General features: G+C 42.9%; 1 protein-coding gene across 2 annotated transcripts in view; it reads right to left on the reverse strand.

Moving 5' to 3' along the window:
* MTUS2 (microtubule associated scaffold protein 2) overlaps nt 1–3,328 on the reverse strand; it is a 225,935-nt gene extending 222,607 nt beyond the window's left edge. Inside the window, exons 1-2 of one of the 2 annotated variants that reach the window (XM_044442748.1) lie at nt 2,062–3,328; nt 1,070–1,950 (exon numbers count right to left, since the gene is read on the reverse strand). In XM_044442748.1, the coding sequence (XP_044298683.1) occupies nt 1,070–1,950; nt 2,062–3,328 (2,148 nt within the window). Of the gene's footprint in view, nt 1–1,069 lie in introns of both variants that reach the window. The other variant, XM_044442747.1, reaches the window with a different exon arrangement.
* Between the last annotated feature and the right edge of the window lie 10,488 nt (nt 3,329–13,816).

Below are 13,816 nucleotides of genomic sequence, written 5' to 3' on the forward strand. Positions count from 1 at the left end.
TTATTTTATTCTTTGGCCAGGACGACTTAATTTATACTGTTAATTTACATTATTTTAATTGAAGTTATTTATGTTTGTGAGCCGCCCTGAGGCTTCGGCGAATGGGGCAGCATAGAAATTTTCTAAATAAATAAATAAAATAAAATAAAATATTGGTGATCTGGGCAGGACTTTTACATGTCGTTCAGCCTGCAGAGGGCTTGTGGGAGGGGGTCATGAGGACTCTCACCCAATGGGTGCCTGGACTGCTAATGCCAGTTCTGGAATACAGCCTGGAACCAAATTGGGAGCCAGTAGAGCGAGCACAGAAGAAACTAGGTGAGGGAGGCAGTCTTTGGGGTGTGTGACTGTAACTCATTTGTGAATACAGATTCTCTCCTCCAGCATTTCCAGTACTGCTGTGGAACCACTTCCCAGCACCCTTTGCATGAGTGGTAAAATAGATAACCACTGGAATAGGCCAGAATATTGCCATTGTTTTCCTCAAGGAAACAAGACACAGGAAGCGAAACATACATCTTGGAATATGCATTCTCAGGGTTCCCTTTGCATCGCTTGTCCTGCATCCAGTGTCAATATAACTGACAGACATTCCAAACATGGTGCCATCCAGCTGTTTTGGATATTAACTCCCAAGCATGGTCAAAAATAAGGAACCTGAGCATTATTATTATTACATTATACCCTGCCTTTTCCCACCTCATGCATGGAATCCAGGATGCCTTACATGGTGCTTCTCCTTTCCATTTTATCCTCACAACCACCCTGTGAGATAGGTTGGGCTGAGAGTCAGTGACTGGTCCAAAGTCACCCCATATGCTTCGTGGCTGAGGGAAGAGTAGAACCTGAACTCTTGAGCCCCAGTCCAACACACCAACCAGTCCATCACACTGGTCCTGCATCAGCCAGTAGCCATCCAAAACATTGGCAAGCTGGGAAAGGATGTCCTATGCTGTGTCAAAGCATCCTGAGTTAGCCAGACTCCCTGAGAGGACGTGCACCACCCCATGCATCCATGCACTTTTCTGCTATGCAGCAAGAGCCCGTGGGATAATTATATATTTCTTACCTCCTGAAGAAACTTCTCGCCCATTGGACCAAAATGATGAGCCGAGGATTTAATGCCGGACACCACAAGTCCAGAGCTGTAAATGCGAGGTTTCTGTAAGTCAGGTTTCAACTTGTCATACAGCACGCTGCTAGGCTTCATATCTCCATCGTTCGAAGTCTTCTGCTCCGTCGCCATTGGCACACTGCAAGCAGGAGCGACGTAGGGTAATCCAGCTGGGGCAAAGGTGTGGTCAAGCTGGCTTATCGTCTGGGGGTTTCTTCTGATGTACGTGATTATTTTTGGCCTGACATGTTTGGGCTTGGGGATGTCCAGTTTCGTTTCGGTCTTGTCTTCAGGCTTCTCAGTGCAATTGTTCTCTCCATCATCTGTGGCTGGGTGGGAGCCCTTGGCATGTACAAGGATAGGCTTGGGGATGCCACTGTTACAGGCAGTCTTGTTAGGCACTTTGGGGGATAGGCTTAGCAACTGTGCATTGTCCATGGGAGGTAGGACTGCAGAGGAGGGCAGCTTGTCAACCTGAAACGCATAGAGATCCTTCAGATTGCTGCTTGATGTGGTGGTGGGGGTAATGTTCACCATCGCCACAGGGCGCAAAGGAGTTGGGGCACATAGAAAGGTCTCTGTTCTTCCTGATATTTTATAGCCCTCCGATGTGTCACTTGCAACCAGTTTCTTTGCAACAACCATCTTCTTGCTTTGAACTGAAAACCTTGTCACCTCTAAATCACACTCTTGGATGCTGGTGTGATCATCCAGCTCATTTTCTGCACCAAGTGCTTTTGGATGTTCCAGATGATCTGAGGTGAGCAATGCAGCATTTTCACCATGGCCTTTTACGAGCAGCTGTTTACTTTCAGGACTGTGCAAATCTTTGCTGTCTGGCGATTCAGTGTGATGACCAAGAGGCATGTGTTCACCGGCTGCTTGGATGCAACTTACATCAGCACTGAGTTGGTTTTTGCTCCTTGTAGGTGTCAGCTGGCTACTACATTCGTCAGCAGCAGACAGTACAAAATCATTCTGTTCTCCAGCCATACCTTCCTCATTTACTTGTGATTTTGCCCTGTTGTCACTAGGACTGCTTCCTCTTCCAAAACCTGCAAAATTACTGCTACTTACTGGTCTGTTACTGAAAGAGTCCAACCCCTCATTTAAATGTGGATCTTTTCCTTTGTTACCTGGCTCCTGCAACTGGGGTGACTTTGCTCTATGTACTTCAGGCCCATAATTCTTTTTATTCTGCACTGCAATATTATTTTCCTCTGTGTGACCTCCAAGAGAGTCAACCAGCATAACCCTGTCATTTTTTTGCTGACACACACTTCTGCGCTGTGACGACAGAGGGCTTCTGGACTCTGCCTTTCCTCTCTTATCGCCCTGATGTTCTAATTGTGCTTCTGATCTACACACTTCATTGGATTTAACAGGAGCAGGGTGTGGAGAGCTCCGATCATGGAGGTTTGGGACACTGTCCACACCTGGCTGTTTCACTGGAACATTTATTTTGTTAGTTTCTGAGGTAGATGAATGTTTAGAATAACACACAATATTTCTCTCTGAGGAGCTATCAGCTGGCTGAAACACCATGCCCAAAAAATGGTCTGTGGATGTTTTCGGAGATTTCTCATTTTCCCCAAGCAAATGGTGTGAGGTATCGATGGAATCCAAGGATGCGGAAAGCAAGCGCTTACCTGATACACGGCCTACAAATTCTTTTCCAAAGCCTTCTGTTTTAGACATAAGTTTCCGTGATCTCCCCAAGGAAAGGCGTTTGATCCCTTCTGGTTCAATCCTTCGAGGTGTTTTATCCTTTGAAACATGCTGAATGAGATCAGCGTCGCTTTTTGAAAGAACCACTGAAAAGGTATCATTTGTATTAACCCTCAGATTGGACAGACTGTGGCCCCGGCTAATAGGGAGTAGCCTTGAAGTGTCCTTAATCCCATCAGTCCTGTAATCCTTATATGATTCCCTGCTGGTGGTAGAAGGCAGCCTAAACTCCGATAGACCAGTAGTACCCTGAAGTCTGTTCCTCTCTGAATTTAATTGCTTGATACTTTCTGGCCCACCAGTGTTCAGACATCTAGGTTCCCCTGACAAATCATTGGTCCTTATGTCCCCTCTAACCTCAGATGTTATTTGGTTGGCGTTTGTGTCTCCAACAGTCATCAGGTGTTCGTTGTTATTCTTCATCTCGTTTCTGTTGCCCTGCAATAAATTGTAGCACGACTTGTTTGGAACCAGTGGTATACTCATCTTCAGATTGCAAGGGCCAGTTCTTCCACGGCCCAGCTCAAAGACAAATCTTCTCCAGCTACGTTAGCTGCTCAGCATGCCTCTCTTAAGGAGATCCAAGGTCCAAACACACCAACGCAAAAGTCCCTTACAAATCACTTCAACCTCTTGTCAGTCACATTGTTCTGGGATTTAATAAATGCAAAAGTCATCCATTAGGATCCCTTTGGATGGCAGACAGCCCATGGAACCTGCAAAAGAAATGCAGGATTATGCTCAATTATGTTACATGAAAGAGCTATAGCCAGAGTTATGCATCCATCTTGACACAGCACCTCTTCAGTATTTCCCACTACAGTTTTCTCGACAAATACCTTCTACAGAAATCTACACAGAATCTGTTTTTCAGAATAGGGTAAAAACTGAACCAAGGTTTTTCAGAATAGGGTTAAAACCTATTCAGAAAAGAGTGCACAATCTGAATTGTGGTGCTGGAGAAGACTCCTGAGAGTCCCCGGAACTGCAAAGCGATCAAATCAGTCTATCCTAAAGGAAATCAGCCCTGACCGCTCTTTAGAAGGTCAGGTACTAAAGCCAAAGCTCAAATACTTTGTCTACCAAATAAGAAGGAATGACTCATTGGAAAAGACCCTGCTTCTGGGAACGATTGAAGGCAAAAGGAGAAGGGGACAACAGAGGTTGAGGTGGCTGGATGGGGTCAATGGAGAGGTGGGTGTGGGCTTGGGTGTATTCCGGGGAATAGTGGAGGACAGGAAAGCCTGGAGGAATATTGTCCATGGCTCGTGGAGAGTTGGGCATGACTTTCAACTGAACATGTCACATCAGGAGGCCATCCTAGCACTCACTAGCAAAGTAAATCCCTTCTTGGACCTTTCTTCAGAGACCTGAGACACAGTACTAGCATGGGAAACCTCCGTCAGTGTTTGTTGCAGTGGCCAATGTAGGGATGTCTGGCAGAAATAACTTTGAACTCTACTTTCTTGCAGCCCCAGTTTATAACATGATCCATACCCCATCTCCTAAAAATCTAGTAAGTTTTACTTTGTTAGTCTTACAAGGCAAAAAGTCACTAAGCAGGCAGTGAGCCATGGTGATTCCATTCACAAGTGTATTGGCTAAGTCTGTGAAATCACCTATTCAAATCCTGCTTCGATCATCAGTTCACTAGGTATCCTTTGACAAATCCCTACTCAAAGTAACATACGATGACTATATGCAACCTTCAGGATTGAGGCAGCATAAATCCGGATGATGGAAAACAGCAGAAAATGTTCTCTTTCTGGCTTTCCCATAAATGTCTATTTGGCCACTGTAGGAACTGTGGTACTGGAGTAGATAGTGATGGTGTGATGCAGAAGGGCTCTTATATTTTTATAACACAGGAATGTTAGTGCAACACCTACAGTGTTATTTTAAGCATTACTGAGATAGCGTGTGAATACAAATATGTACAAGTATACAGCAAGGATAACAAAGTCGCACTTGGCCAATGATTATCCTCCCTACAGAATAAGTGAAAGCACTGATGGTTCAAGTGTATTGCACAGCAAAATTTGGTCAACCACCTTAATATGACAGTAGCAATAAAAATGGGCTTTATTCTTCAAACGAAACTATAATTCCTTTGGTGGAAATGAAAATAACGGCGATAATAACATTAGCTTCTCCGTAGTAGTGTGCAATCTTGCTTTTGTGCCAGAACAGTTATTTTTATAATAGCTTTAGTGGGCTTAAAATGTTTTGCATATGTTTTGCAGGGCAGGTGGGATAAGCCATGAGGAAAAAACAGTTTGCTGAGTACTAGAGCTATCAGAGAGATCCCCCCACCCCCGTCGATCCTTCAAAAGGTCTGGGTGATTTATGCCTCGTCCTATATGACACAAATGGTATTAAATGAAATTTTGATTATGTGCTTCTTTAACCATCTAATAGAGGAATATTCATTTCAGATACCAAAAGATTTTTTAAACTGTTAAATGAAGAGAATAAAGTTAATATTGAAAATAATATATTTTATGATTAGGAGAAAAGGGAAGGCAATATACAAAGCAAACTACTATCCACACTCCCTCCCTCTTCCCTTACTTTTCTTTCTCTTATCTTAAATATTTGCACTTCTCTGAAATTTGTGATGCACTTCTCCAGAGAGATGCAAAAATGCGTGTATTAGGCAACATATACTGTTTTTCCCCCAAAATAAGACCTACCCCGAAAATAAGACCTAGCTGTGTTTATTCCCAGGGCCAGTGGGGAACATAAAGAGCCTTTTTAAACTTTATTTTTAACTTAACTTTAAAACTTGATGCACTGTGTGGAGGGAGCAGAGCCACATAAGCCGATGCTTCCTCTATAGCGCCAGCTCCTGCCACAGGCAGAATGATACCAAATGCACTCCGCCTGTGTGGAGTCCATCGTGAAAGCGCGCTTTGCTCATTCTGGCCAGAGATTGGTTACCAAATTGCTCTTGGGAAGGTACAGCACCCCTGATTGCCCTGATCATCCTATTCTTAACTCTGCCATTCACTCCTGTCTTGTAAGTCTTCTACCCTTCCAGTATTATGACATGGTACCGTATTTAATGGTAGATTTAAACAGAATATTATTTTGACCCCCAGACAAGCTGAGTTCAAAAAGAGAGAGCTATTCCGTTGAGTACAAGAAAAGAATCGTAGAGGACTTGTGTGGCAAGAATCTTACAGCTTACTGCAAAGAGAAGAAGTTGGATCTCTGATTGGTCTAAAAATGGCAAGTGGATTACCGGGTTTCCCTGAAAATAAGACCTATCCCGAAAATAAGACCTAGAGTGTTTTTGGGAGCCAAAAAAAAAAGATAAGACAGTGTCTTATTTTCGGGAAAACACGATATTAATGAAAATAACATACACAACTGAAAATGTATGTTAATTCTGTGGGCAGTTTGAACAGTTGCAAAGCAAATACAGAAATGTAACTGGAAGAACACTGAAAAAAACAAGAGACTTAGGGTGCAATGCTAGCCATATTTAGACAAAAAATGTTCTACAACTCCCAGCATGTCTCAGCCTGTTGGGAACTCTAGGACTATTTCCTAATTGTTGGTGGTGCAATACAGCTAATGCTTCTTTCAAGCATATGTAGGTTGTGACCATGTCCAGCGTTTGCTTCATTGGAGAAAGGTTATTTCACAAATATTGAAATATATCTTTGCTATTTGCTGATGGGCATACTCTTAAGTTTACCTGCTCCACGGAAATTAACAAATGGTCAGCATAATTGGATAATCAGTGCCCTTTTGATGGCTGAAAGGCAGATATTGCAACAATGGAAAGACATACAGCCGCCTCCTATGATGCAGTCAGCTGAGGCTGTTCTTCATATGTGAACAGGTGGAACACAGAGGCCATCTTCCAGCAGGGGGTGGGGAGCATTTTAAAAATTCAAGTGTCTCTGAAACCACACTGGGATCCTGCTTCAGGCACCATTAGGATGGCCTATGGAGTGCACTGGGGACCGATCCTAATTGGTCTGTCAACCCTCCCAAAGACCCCACTGCTTCCCTTAAACCCGCAACTGCAGCAGCGCCTACTCCTATAGTCCCCTGTGCTACCATAATATCTGCAAAGGAGACAGGTTAACAGAGAAGGTACGTGGTGGTCATGTCAAGAGTGGAGCCAGCTGGATCCAGGGATCAGACGGGATGGCCTGGGAGGCCCCTTCGGACTTGCTGTGTTTCTATATTCCTGTGTACTAGAGATACTGGAAAAAGTCCACTTGCCCATGATTTGGGATGGGAGTGGGACGTCTTGGTGGAGGAAGACAAATGGTGGTGGTGGGAGGGCGATATCTAACAAGTGGTTGGATTACATGGTGGCCATTCCAAGTCTTTGTCTTAAGATAGTCTTATGAGAAGGGCTTCTGGCTTGGTGGTTTTTTCTTCATTAAAATGGTACCAGGTTTCATCACTGCTGACTCCCACTAAGCAGAATTCATGTAGGGAGCAGGGCAAGAAGCGAGAACAGAAAAATCTGAGGCAACAAAATAAGAATTGATGGAGAAAAATGTGTTTTACTCTGACAAGCCATTTCCCTTTATTACTTTCAATGACTTTTCTTATGTACCACAAGTCTGAGGTGCCAACATCAATTCAAGCACATTCAGGAAAAGACTAAAGAAAAAGAATTAGGTGACTGGTTCAGATGATTTGACTCAAATCATAACAATGATGAATTCCAATTATAGGTTAATTTTTCTCCCTTATCTCATATAGCATTTATGCAGTCACATTTCCAAGCAAAGTACATTTAAAATGAAAATGGATCTTATCAGAATTTCCCAGTGTTATTTTCAAAATCTTTCTTTCCTTTCCTTCAGAAAAATAAGATTCAGGTGCATTTTAACTGCCTGCATATACTAAGCCAAAATTGAAGACCTCAGTGAACCACTAATTATGTATCAAAGAATATTGTTGATATTCTTTCTTCTTGAACACTTACCGTATTTTTTGCTCTATAAGACGCAGTTTTTTCCCCCTCAAAAGTAAGGGGAAATGTCTGTGCGTCTTATAGAGTGAATGTGTGTGTGCCCGACGCCCGGGACACTGCTGGCCGCCTGCACCACGTGGCACCACCTGGCCGGCACACGCTCGGCCCGTGCTGCTCTGCCCCCCATCCCTCCGGCGCAGGTGAGAGCTGTGCTGCTCAGGGGGAGGCGTGCGGAGGAGGGGGAGGCGTGAGGAGGAGAATGAGCTGCGGCCTTTAACCTGCCGGCCATGGAGAGCACAGAGAGACAGACTGCTCACCCCCACTGCCCGGGAAGACCCGCCGCCGCCGCTGCGCCACCCGGAAGACCACCGCCGGCACGCTGCTGGCCCCACGTGGCACCACCTGGCCGGCACGCGCTTGGCGCAGGTGAGAGCTGTTAATCACAGGTCGGTGTGTGTTTTCAAATGGCAACCCGTCTTTTAATGAAGCCCATGGGGAAGTGATGGGGAATGTGCCTGTGATTATCAGGAAGCTTTCCATGGATCAGTTATCTGTTAGTTGATCAGACACATTTTTTTTAGGATCAGTGGATATTTGAACAGCATTACCTTCATGTATGAAGTTTATTCTTCAAAGGCTACTTAGTCTGCTGTGTGTTTGATTTACCGTACAATATCTCATTTTTTGTCAGAAGTTTTTTTCTATTATTTACTAGTAGGGCAGCGAGGACATTACTGGCTTTTTTAGATTTGTTATTGAATTGTCTGCAGCAGATCTTGTATAACTGGTGTAGATAGTGGATTCCTTCAATAATTCCACTACTGATTAAGAAAGTGATGTCAGTGATTGTGAGCAACAGAGCTTCATAAATTCTGAATCTAGTGATGATGAGTTCTATGGGTTCAACGAAAACTAGAAGAGTACTCGAACTTTAAAGTCTCTCTTTTGTTAATGACAGTGATGATGGTTCTTAATGCCACTGTTGACTGCTGTTCACTTTACAAGGTTGAAATACGGTATTACTGTATTCTGTTATAGTTTATTAAATAGTTTAGTAAACCATTTGATTCAGAATTTTTCTTCTTGCTTTCCTCCTCTAAAAACTAGGTGCGTCTTATGGTCAGGTGCATCTTATAGAGTGAAAAATACAGTACTCTTCCTACCCTCTCCAGGCTTGTTCCAGACCCCTATACCTGCATGGCTTAAAATGGAACATAACATCCAGATATAATCCCTATTCATTTGGACAGCACACACAAAGCCAGTGGTCAGGGTATTATTGTTGATTGCTCACCTTCTCTGAATAATCCAGGCTATTTCCAGGGAACTGGACATGCACAGGAAGCCAGGTTTTCCTAACCCAAACATGAACCTTAAACCCAACAATGACACCCATTGAATCCCTACTCATTCAGGCAGCATGAACAAAGCTCAGGGTGTTCCCTTTGCTTGTTTTGTTTGCTCAGGTGAAGATCACTCCAGGTCCCATGACATGTAGAGCAAAAGCTTAAGTGAGGCTTAACCCAAACCCTAACACACAGATGTAATCCGTATACAAGGGAGGTGACTATCCAGCCACAATCCACCCTCCCCTCCTGAGCTACTTGACCCCCCCCCCCCCCCCCCCCGCCCCACCACCACTCTCAGTCCCAGCCAGGAACTTCGCTGAGATCAAGTACAGGAATGCTCAGGAATACCAGACCTTCTTTTCACAAAGGACACAATTCTTTGTGCAAAATATGCAAAGCCTGCAAGTTGCACTTACGGAAGCAGAACTCTGAATGAAGAAAGGCAGCTTGCAGGATATTCTTGCTGAATAGCCATTTCTTTCTGCTGGCCCAAGAATGTTTCCATGCACATGCATGGGATCCTGGGCCTTTCCAGCACAAACTATAACCTGAAGTTCTATGCCAAAGGCTTGTACTGGTTGCTGTGAAGTTGAGCCAAGTCCTGGCCTTCTGCACTTAAGACAGCCTGCAATTTGTGCATTTTTCAACTCCTAATGAACTTTGCACAAATTAGTACCATTAAGCCATCTGGGCCTAGTCTGATCTGTGGAGAATCAGTCGATTTCCACAAATCAAAATGTTCTAAATGACAATTTATGACACCTCTGAACTCCACTACAGCGGCCACTAGGCAAAAAGGGAAGTGCACATGCTCTGGCAAGAAACTGAAGAGTCCTGCTGGATCAAACCAAAAACCTGTCTGGTGCAGCAGCCGTTTCCCACTGTGACCAGTCCAATGGCTTTTGGAAGCTCACAAGGTGATCCTTAGCAAAAGGTATCTGGGCTCATCTGCCTCTGAACCTGAATGGCAATCTGTGAGGTTCACATTTGTGTTTGCACGTATTTTAAATATAAATTGTAGACCTTGCCAAATTGTCATGACTTGGGAACTGCCAGAGAAGAAAGCACTTCATGTAATGGGCTTGTAAGGGCAGAACTAAGCAACTATTAATTCAAGTCAGTCAAAACACATACTAAATGCATTTCAAGCCTTTTGTTACTAGTCTTTAATGTGTGCCACGATAATCACACACTTTGTAAATTACAACAATTAGTTTCCTTTTTGTTTTGTTTTCTCAGTGTATTCCTAGTTTTAGAGCAGATCATCCACAGTGATTGGCCGGTAGACAGACACATTCCCATTGACAAGGCAGAGATGGGCAAAGTGCAGCCATCCGTCTGATTTGAAAATCAGGTGACTGGCTGCATGCTATCAGTTCTGACTTCTGGAAAGAGCAAATAGACCTGTCCCTGGCAGCATAAGGGAAAGAAAACTGTGTGGCAGAAAGAGAAATGGAGGCACCCATCAACTGCTGGCTTCCACCTTGCTCACGACTGACACACAAGCTCCAGCAGCTTACCTGTGAGGGAATATGGCCCCTAACAACAGCAACAGGTTACCCAACAAACATGGCATACAAAACCATCTTCAGAAGCTACTCACTGCTGTTTAACTTCTTCCCTGCCCCATTAAGTCTGCTCAACATTAAAACATGATTCATTTAATTTCTCTATTTATTTATATTTATGGTCAGTATACTTCCACAATACCTCTACAAATTTTCATCAAAGCAAAGCAAATTTTCATCAGAGCTGCGAATTATCTGTTAACATAATATATCAACTTATTCAAGTAGTGTGTTCTTAAGTGTAGCTCACTTCCTAGACTCTCAGAATGCAACTTCTGTTTATTTGTGTAGGAAAACATTTTAGAATGCTCCTTCTGTGCAATTAAACAATTAATATAGAAATAGATGTTGCTGAGAGTATAAAATCCAGTAGAAATAATAAAAGCAGTACAGCTAATGGCAAATGTTGTTTATTCCCTCTCTAAAAAAAGAACAAGATCACAAATCAATTAGAAAAACAAACCACAAGGAAAAAGGAAACTGAACCCAACACGGAGATGTGTTTGCTAGGAAAAAAAGGTGAATCATAATAATCGCAACATTCTCAAAGCTTCCTATAAGGACACTTTTCTGTATTTCAACCAAGCTCTTTTTTCATTTTTTAAATCCCACACAATAACAAATTGGTTCTCTTTTTCAGAATTGTTAGCATTAGCTTTGTACAGTCAATCAAAACATGAAAAGCAACACATAAAGAGCGGAGTCAGGATTGTGCTTACAGGCCATGGCCCTGACCTTCAGGCATTATGGATCTGGCTTCTATGCATGTGTAGAAGTTATTAGAGCTGGAGCAAAATGCAGAGGTCAAACTAGGGCAAGAAACAGAATTACATGATGATTTTGAGGGGGTGAATTTCTTGCAACTGAATTATTGTTCAGAACCCATTCAAAAGTAAATAACACCTGCATGTTCCAAAGAAAGTTCTTGGACTTCTGGCTAAGGTGGATTAATTTAAATCAAGGAAAGTTAAATTAGCTGGGGGGAATGGGCTCTTTATATCACTGACTGAAACCAATTTTCAATCAATATTTTACCCAAACAATGGTGCAGATTGAGCCACTAAGACTACAAGTGTGTGATCTGTGCCATAGCGTCCAATGTGATTGCCTAGATCTCCCTTTCTAAGGGTGAAATCAGAGGCACTGCCTTGGAAAGGGGCCCTTGCATGCCCCCTGCCTGAATGTGTGAAACCCTCTGTAGCTGCTCGCATTCCAACACTGGAACTCCCATGGCAGAGATGGGGAAAAGGAGACGTGTCCATAAAGTGAGGGTAAATCAGTGCTAGCTGCAGACGTATGAGAAATCTGTTCTTGTTCCTTATTGATTAAAATTGGTGCTGGAAATGAACACAGGCTCAAAATGAAACTGCCGCTAAAGACTAATACATTTCTCATTTTTCGGTGCAAATCATGCAACAGCACCAAAATACTTTTGAAAAATGTAAACATTTGTAAAAACATTCACAAACATGTTTTCAATCCATGAGAGAAAATGTACATGTTTTTTTGAGAAAACATTTATGAAAATACATGAATTTTCATGTGAAAATGCACAGGAAATTTCATGCTAACAGAATAAATGAGTTCATACATGATAAGGGCATGAGTTGAAATGACCTTTAAGGGGGAATTTGTAGCTCAAACCCTTCTGGTACAGGGCAGGGAGCCCTCTCACTATCAAAATATCAGAATAATCCTCCCTTAATTTATCAGCTCAGGGAGCAGGCTACCACAGAGCAAAATTTACAGCCAAAAGGGCCCTTGGCTTCTACTCTGTAGCATTCTACAGAGTTAAACCTGTGACTGAGAGAAGATATTACACACTTTGCTTCCAGAGCAGATGACTTTTTCTTAATAATTGTATCCTCCTAACAAGTGCTAAAAATTACTGTGCAGCCCTTTAGATGCCATAAGCTGTTTTCTAGTTGAGTGTTGGCTTTATCTGATTTTCAAAGGTAATGAAGTCTCCATTGTAAATATGTATTCAGGGAATTATGAAAGTGTGGAGCCTACTATCTGTTGTACAAACATGTATACACTGAACAGGACATGGTGGGACAACTGTGCTAAAACCGCTGCTCTCTAATTGACTCGACGCCGATTCATAGTTTGTGTAGCAGATGAAGTCACGCATGCTTGTCTCCCAGTCAGTGCCCATCAAGTCCGATTGGTGGCTTTTACTTAGGGTGTTCCAGAAGCTGTAACAGAGGCTGCCGAACCTCACGCCTGCAGTTCAGATCTGATCTAACTGGATTCCAATCCTTACTCAGACAGATGTGCTCCCCTCCCTTAAAACCCTTCCTCCCAACCGTTGACTATTTGGGGTTTTTCCAGCTTTACCCCCATTCTAACTGGTTGAAATGTCTCTCCTAAGGCTTAACTATCAGCTGTAAGAACTTTAAGCTGAAACAGGCTGCCATTTTGGGAGCGTAGTTTTGACCCCACCTCTTTGCATTCCCCATACTACTGGAACGCAGCCCCTGGAAGAGTCTTCAAAGTAGAATTTGGCCTTTACACTAAAAGAGGTTTCAGACCCTGGTGATGACAGTTGCAGCTTGCCATGGCTGAACTACCGTTAGGGATGTGCAAAAGGAAAGAAAGCCACTCTACTAATGATCTGCAGCCTTTTGGTCCACTTTCAATCTACCATCCACCATTTGGCAGACTTAGAATTTGTTCAAACACATTTCACATGTATTTGTGCAAATTCACTCTCCCACAAAATATGCAAATCAGCTCATAGTACATACTTTCATGCTTTAGTATATGGCTGGATCTGCACATGTTATTGATATTTTTATTTTGCATATTTTTTCTGTGGCTCAATTTGTACAAAAATAGGCAATTTTGTAAAATTTCTGAGCCCCACAGACTCTGCATGACCTGGGGAAGCCAGTACACCACGTAATCTGCCAAGCAGATTAGAATATAATAAAAACCAGACTCATTCAAGTCCGTTGTGGATTTCTCCAACTTGCTTACACACATTATTATAGTTCAAAATTGATGGTTTTGACTGAATATTTTATGCCCAATGCTCAGGAGAGGCTTTTCAAGTGGCAGAGGAGTCTGCAGTAATGAGAGGCAGAGAATGCCCCTACTGTGTTTGTTC

Source organism: Varanus komodoensis, unplaced genomic scaffold, assembly GCF_004798865.1.
Source record: "Varanus komodoensis strain SLA01 unplaced genomic scaffold, ASM479886v1 scaffold4, whole genome shotgun sequence".
Lineage (NCBI taxonomy): Eukaryota > Metazoa > Chordata > Lepidosauria > Squamata > Varanidae > Varanus > Varanus komodoensis.